Source organism: Hydra vulgaris, chromosome 06 (genome assembly GCF_038396675.1).
Source record: "Hydra vulgaris chromosome 06, alternate assembly HydraT2T_AEP".
NCBI lineage: Eukaryota > Metazoa > Cnidaria > Hydrozoa > Anthoathecata > Hydridae > Hydra > Hydra vulgaris.
Genome location: NC_088925.1, coordinates 1,629,177 through 1,636,964, shown reverse-complemented (window position 1 = coordinate 1,636,964; position 7,788 = coordinate 1,629,177). Strand labels below are relative to the sequence as shown.

At 29.1% G+C, this 7,788-nt stretch overlaps 1 protein-coding gene across 1 annotated transcript; it reads left to right on the top strand.

Annotated features, from left to right (window-relative positions):
* The first annotated feature begins 851 nt into the window (after nucleotides 1-851).
* LOC136082095 (piggyBac transposable element-derived protein 3-like) lies at nucleotides 852-2,838 on the top strand. Its single transcript, XM_065800673.1, has 2 exons — nucleotides 852-864; nucleotides 1,061-2,838. Exons 1-2 carry the CDS (start codon nucleotides 852-854, stop codon nucleotides 2,836-2,838), a joined length of 1,791 nt encoding a protein of 596 aa, XP_065656745.1.
* The last annotated feature ends 4,950 nt before the right edge of the window (nucleotides 2,839-7,788 follow it).

Genomic DNA, 7,788 nt, shown 5'->3' with positions numbered 1-7,788 from the left:
TCATAACTAAAATCACTCGTCTCGTAATCATCTAAACATACTTTTTTTCAAAAACATCCAATTTATATCTTTCAGGTTCAACACCAATAAATAAGGATCCGTTATATAATAAATTTTGAAAAGGAAAAGAAAACAACATTTTAATATTTTCATCCGTTTGACCTTCTTGAATTAAAACACGACGAATGTTTTGAAAATTTTCAATACTATTTTGAAATGCTTTTTCTTCATGGTTAATAAAAGTAATATTTAGTTTTTGCGCAATTTGTTGACTCAATGTTCCGTAATGTCGGTTAATTTGCAATTTGCAAGAAGCGTCGACTACCTTGTCACCCTTTTTAATGGCTTCTTTTCTTTTTTCCATATTTCTTTTTACCATATTTTGAGCTAAAGGATAACGCCATAAAGGAAGTACTTTGTAAATTTTTTCATCAACGCATCCACAACACGTAGTCAACCATATTAACCCTTTAGCGCCCCGTGTAGCAGATCTGCTACATAACTTCAGAAACCTTTTATGGCCACCCTGTCAACACAGTGATCTCAAAAACACCTTTTGTAGCATATTTACAACATATTTTTGTTGGTCCGATTTAGCAAGGTTAATATAATTGGATAATCAAGGCATAAAAACACATCAAAATCGTCTTTTTAAAAATCGGGTGATTGTTGTCAGGCAAGGTATTTTCAAAGTAAGTTTTTACCTTTTTTTTTATGAATATTGAAGCTTATTTGTTTATTTTATTGTAAATTAATAATACATGTAAGTTTTAGAAGTATTTAAGAGAGTTTTCTCTTTTTGAAACTACCACAAAATGCTATTTGAATTTATATGTATCATATATGCTACTATGGACTTTTTAAGTATACATTGTTACCAATATATATATATATATATATATATATATATATATATATATATATATATACATATACATATATATATATATATATGTATACGTATATATATATATATATATATATATATATATATATATATATATATTAACATATATTGTTCTTCTATATATTAATAAAAATAAAATATAAAATATTGAAGATGCTCTCGCATTTATTCTTGATGGTGAAAGTGATTTTGAGGATCTTAGTGAGTCAGACTCTGAATTTGAATCTGATGTTTCAACTGCAGTTGTAAGCAATACTAAGGTTGTGCATGATGACAACAATGACAACATTATTTTTCCAATATCGGAGTCTCTTACCCAGGAAAGTAGTACACGTGATGATATGCTCTATTCCAACTCTTCAGCCCCACTCCCAAAAAAATCCAAAATAGTCAACAACAAAAAACAAAAAAAAGCAAGTTTACCACTTTGGAAAAAGGTTACACTAGATAATGATTTGATTGGTGATATTGCTTTTCAAGAGGTACCTATTATACCTATTCCGGACGAAACTACTACTCCATACGAATATTTTAAAATGTTTGTTGATGACAATCTTATAGACATTATTGCTGAACAATCTAGTTTATATAGTTGCCAGTCATCAGGTACATCGAATGAAATAGAGTCTTTTATTGGTGTTTTTTTTCGTATGGGTCTTGTAAAACTACCATCTGTGAGATCTTATTGGGAAACCTTTATGAATTATGATGGAGTAAGTTCAATATTATCAAGGAATAGATTTCTTTCTATCCTCCGCTATTTACACTTTGTTGACAATCTAAACGTAACAGATGAAGTAAAGAAAAATGATCGGGCTTGGAAATTAAGACCTTGGTTGGAAAAACTGCGAGAAAATTTCTTAAAAGTTTCTCCTGAGGAAAATCAATCAGTTGATGAGATAATGGTTCCCTTCAAAGGAAGGTCATTTTTGAAGCAATACCTTCCAAAAAAACCCAATAAATGGGGGTTCAAACTTTGGGCTAGATGTGGTGTCAGTGGGTATTTGTATGACTTTGATTTATATCAAGGAAAAGAAATAAAAAAGAAAGATGAAGTTTCTCCTCATGGTGTCGGGGCATCTGTTGTAATTAAAATGACCTCAACTTTGCCAGAAAATCATAATTTTAAAATATTTGCTGACAATTACTTTTCTTCATTGCCTTTGCTAGATGAGCTAAAAAAGCGTAGAATATGGTATGTTGGAACAGCTCGCCTTAAGCGCCTTAACAAATGCCCATTCACTTCTGAAAAAGAATTAAAAAATCAAGGGCGTGGATCGTTTGACTATCGTACTGACATCAAATCTAATAACATAGCTGTCTCTTGGATAGATAACAAGGTAGTTACTTTAATTTCGTCTTTTGCTAGTATTGAACCAATTAACTCAGTAAGGCGTTATGATAGAAAAACCTGCAAACATATTATGGTAAAACAACCATATATAGTCCAGTTTTATAATAAAAATATGGGTGGAGTTGACAAACTGGATATGATGTGCTCATTCTACAAACCAAATTTAAAATGCCATAGATGGTATATATATGTATGGGCACATACCCTTCTTATTGCATTATCAAATGCCTGGTTTTTGTATCGTCGCGACTTAAAAATTATTTGCCCCAGTAAGAAATTCATGCCTCTAAAAAATTTTCAAGCTGCAGTAGCTTCTAGCTTGGTAACTGTTGTAAAAAGAAAAGCTGGAAGAGCATCTCTTGATGCAATACCTATACCAACCAAAAGAGCTGCTGCTGTTCAGAGTAATCCTACAAAAGATATCCGTCTGGATGGATTTGACCACTTACCAACTTATAGTGACAAACGGCAGCGGTGTAAGAAATGCAAAACTGGTTTTTCTTATATTCGTTGCAAAAAGTGCAATGTTTGGTTATGCTTAAATAAGGACAGAAATTGTTATCATGACTACCATTAATGGCATTTAAAATTTGTTTATATTTATAGTATAAATGGTTGTTAACTGTCTTATAAGATATATTGTGTTTTATTTAATAAGAACAGAATTTGTAAAATGAAATCAATAGCAAAGTTTCAATTTTCAAATTTCTTTATTTCTTTATATACTTAAATACAAAATCTTTTTTTTAAGAAAACTTTTGTTATTTTTTTCCTCGTATTCCCATTGTAGCAGATATGCTACAATGACATAATTGGGTTTGCTAGTGAAATTTTAAAATTTTATTTTTTAATTCATAATCTAGATCAAAAAACAATTGCTTTTTGAAGTTTTCGGAATTTTTTGAAAATTTTAAGCCCTGGTGGGCGCTAAAGGGTTAAAGTGTCTAAAAATTCACAAGTTTCATGCGAACTTAATTTCATGACCAATTTAATAGTTTTGTCTTTTTCTATACCGTAGGTTCCATTGTTTTTGAGATAACGTTTGGATACAATTTCAGTGGGAGAATAATCTTGTAAGGATATAATTTTTTTTTCTACCATGGGTGAAAAACCTCCTACTTGATCTTGATACTCTGGTTTCATAGTAATTTGACAATGCACTAAAGCACTAGTTGAGAAACCGTTAATTTAACGCGAAAAATTAACGCGATGATATTTGCGAATCACATCGTCTAAAGTAATACATTCCAAATCAAAAGAATATTTCATGTGAAAAGGTAAAGGTTTTAATTGAGCTCCTCCGTATTGACCATTTTCGTCCATAAAAATTAAACAACCTCTCAATTCACTGTTTAATTTGAGGTTCAAAGTAATCTGTATCAATTGCGAATTTTTGTGTACCGTTCGTGGACATACCACCTCGAATACTCTTTTCAATCATTTTTTGATGTTCGTTGCTCGCAGGATATTGGATTGGAATTAAACTGATGGTAGAATTTAGTTTGCTGGTATAACTAAAAATGCTAACATCATTAAGAATATGAAATTTTGTAAATTCAAATGTTCTTTTATCAAAGTCAATCATAACAGAACCTAATACGACCGTATCGAGCACAGTATAGATATGCAATAAGGATTTTAAAGTTTTTAAATTTAAAAAGTTCCATAATTTTTGAACACCTTCATAAGCCTCTTTCAATTTTTTAATTTCTTCTTGTAAGTTTTTAGACTTCATTAAATCGTTTTGAGCAAATAATTCAATAGGTAGCAATGTTTTATATTCAATGTTTAAGAGTTCGTCTGTTATTTGCAAGTTAGGGAATAATGTCTTTTTAATAAAACAGTTTTCAAACTCTTGATTGTCGGTTAAACCATTCACTTCAGGATGAAAAGGTGATAAATAATGCAACATGGTGTTGACAATTTGATTTAGATCTTTTCGTGACAACATACTACTGGCTTGTTCTAAGGAACAGTTTAAAATTTTCAAACTATCCACAATTTTAATATGTTTACCGATGCAAATAATATTGACTTTACTCACATTTTTAGATATAACAAAAACATCTTCCATGTTGCAATATTTTATAAAAGCGTTAAAAGGTGTAGTTTCAGATTCTGCCAAATGACCGTATAACGGAATATCCAACATTTTTTTTAAACCTTCAACAATCATAATGCGGTTATCAAAAGAAGCATTGTGAGCAAAAACAGGACAAGACAAATGCTGACTATATCTACCTAAATTTTTGTTGCAATAACCATAAGTTTATCCATACACTTGTCCTGAAAAATGATCGTGATCAATAACAAGATAATCTTCAAAAGCGTTAAGAAAAGAATTGCATTTATTTAAAACTTTTTCTCGACTTTTTTCATCTTGAATAAAAACAGTAAACTAAATTTTGTTTCAAATTGATTATTAAAAGCAAACAAAAAATGAAGGTTATCTGTATATTGACCACCACTTTCGTTAATACATTTGCGAAAGATTTTGATTAAAAAGTAGGGATCTTCTAACAACTCTATATCTTCTTGATTAAAATAGTTTTCAAATTGATGTTCGGTCATGATAAGCAAAGACAATTGTTTCATATCATCTACAAGTTCGCCACTGGTGATTCTCACATAATCACTCAACAAACCGTTAGTGGCAGGTAGGTATTGAAATTTTTCCCACCATCTACAACAAATGTAATACAAAGTGGATACTCGAAATAAATCTTGTTTTATTTTTTCAGCATCGTTGTTGATTAAATAATTTTGAACGTGACAAGGTAACATGAACAATTCCAAACGACCTACTCTTTGAAACACCATGTTCACAACTTGAATTCGTTTGTCGTTGTAAATACGAAATTCATTATGATTTAATTTTTCAAATTCTTGAGAAGTCATGTGAAAAAGTTTATTTTTATAAACATCAGATTGTCGTATTTTATCTACGAGAGTTCTACAAATAGAACATAAAGGATTTTCTTTTTGCTATATTAAATATCTTTCTTCAGTTGATATATTTAAATTTTGAAAACGCGGTAAACATATTTCATGAGCAAATCGAACAAAAGTATCTGCTAAAGCTATTAAATCGTAAACTCTCAATTCCATTTTTAATTTTTCATTATTTTCGCAATTTAGCTTTTCCCACAAGATACGTCTGTGTGTCTTGTGAAGTAAAGAAACTCCTGGTTGAAAATAGTCAGGTAGACAGGTTAAAGGATTTCTTTCTAAACTTTCAACCGTATTTTCATAATAAAAAATCCATTGAGTAATCACGTGACCTTGTTCACCCAAACTAAAACATTCTCTTGCTAATCTTTCATGAATGCATTGAATCACAATAGAATGACAATGATAATTCAACTCAGATAAAGGTTTGACTTTGGAAGTAGCATTTTCTTCAGATTTTGTAATACTCGTTTCACAATCAAATGTCATTAAAAAAGGAAATAAGTTTCTACTTTAACACATGAACGAAATTTGTGGCCGATAGTGACTAATGCAATTGTTGTATGTAAACTTGTCCGGTTTATAATAACCTTCACATTTGTGTATCTCTGTAGTAAATTTAGGTCCACATTCTGAACATTGAAACAAAACACGTGACTTTTTAGCAGAAAAATGCACAGTAAAAAATTTTTCATTCAACATACTTATAGCGTGAAAAGAATTGTTTTTTTGAAAAATACAAATTTGTATAGTGTTGTTTGTTTTTTTCCGTTGATTGGCTTTATTTCTTTTTTCATCATTAATAAAAACTCTTTGAGAGTCTTGATCGTCTTTGGTAATGTTTGCACTTTCGTAAACCACTTTTAATAATTCTATAAGAGTACTTTTACATTGAGATTTTAATTTAGAATGCAACAAATGAATTTTGGTGTTACTTTTGTTAACGGCAAAAATTTTAATGTTAATACGATCGAAAGTATTTTCGTAAGCAAAACAATGACACAAATCAATTAAAGTTTGAAATGACATGTTTTTAGATTTTTCTTTTAATTGTTGTAAAACGTTTTTCCAAGCTAAAATATTTTGCTCTTCTTGATCTTCAAAAAGAAGTTGTAAAATATTTTCTTCAGAATATAAATCAGTAGTATTTTTTTCCAGCACTTTTATATTCCATTCTTCAATGGTGCACACATTGACGAATCAACAAAGAGACGAGAAAAGCAGAATAAAAACATAATCCTGGTTCAAACAAAATACAATAATCTAAAAACATTTTTCTTTTTTGTTCATAAGAGAGTTTAGTATAAGATAAACTTTTTAGTGAATTTTCCCATTGTGTTATAGAATGAGGTCTATACCATTCACCAAACCATTCGTCAATTTCTTTCCTCTTTTGTAGTTTTTTATCGTAATATGTTTTGTTGTCTTTATTTTGTTTATCTTTGCTTTTCCTTCGTTTTTTTAGTATTTTTTAATTTATTTCATAGTAGGTTTTGTTGATTTTTTTCTTTTTTTCAATTTGTTCATCTGTCATGAGCATTTTTCTTTTAAAACCAGACAATTCAAAATTTCGTAATTTCATAATGGATCTGTTAAATTGGATAAAGTTTTAATTTTAATATTACATATTCTTATTATCTTCCATCCGCTATCGTTTTCTAAAACATTAAAAACAGCTCGCACATTGGCATCTTAAATAAAACGTAAATTTGTTGGTCCTTCTAAAGGTTTAATAAAATAAACAGGTGAATTGTAACAACGTTTCATTATTTTACAATAACCATTTTCAATAGATTTGCAACACAAAGTAACAATATTATAACCCAATAAGAAATTTTGAAACAAGTCTGCAAAAAGAATACTGTATTTCATTTGTGTTTTAAATCCTTCCATTGTTTTTTGTTCTACGTGATAAACAATTTCATAAGAACTTTGAGTTTCTGAATAAAGTTGTGATTCTTCTACAATATCTTCATCTTTATAATTATCTTTAATGTAAAAAAAATGTTCAGTGTATATACTGTTATTAATAAATTGAGTTTCCTCTGTTTGATATTCAAATTTCATTTTTTTTAATAATCTAAAAAAAAAATTTACATGTATTTTTTATAAAATTCCAAAACATCAGAATCAACAGTAATACTTTTAAATAGTGTTCGTAAATCAAATTTATTATTAATAATTATAAATATATCGTTAATATTACAAACTCGTGATAAAGAAACATAATAAAGACTATTAATAAAAGCCTTTGAATTAAATTGAACAACGGCTTTATTTATTGTACTTCCTTGAGCTTTATGAACAGTAAAAGAAAATGCTAATTCTAAAGGTAAACCAAATCTTGAGCCTACGACAGCATGAGAGCAATCTAAAATTTTTTCTTTGACGCATTCAATTTTAACTTCTTTTTTATTCATCATCACCCAAACTGCATTATTTTCTATTAAAATGACGGTACCAATAGTACCATTGCACAAACCTTCTTCCACATTAATATTTCTTACAAGCATAACAATAGCACCTATTTTAAGATAAACAGCTGCTGGAATTTGAAACGCGCATGGAATATTTCGAT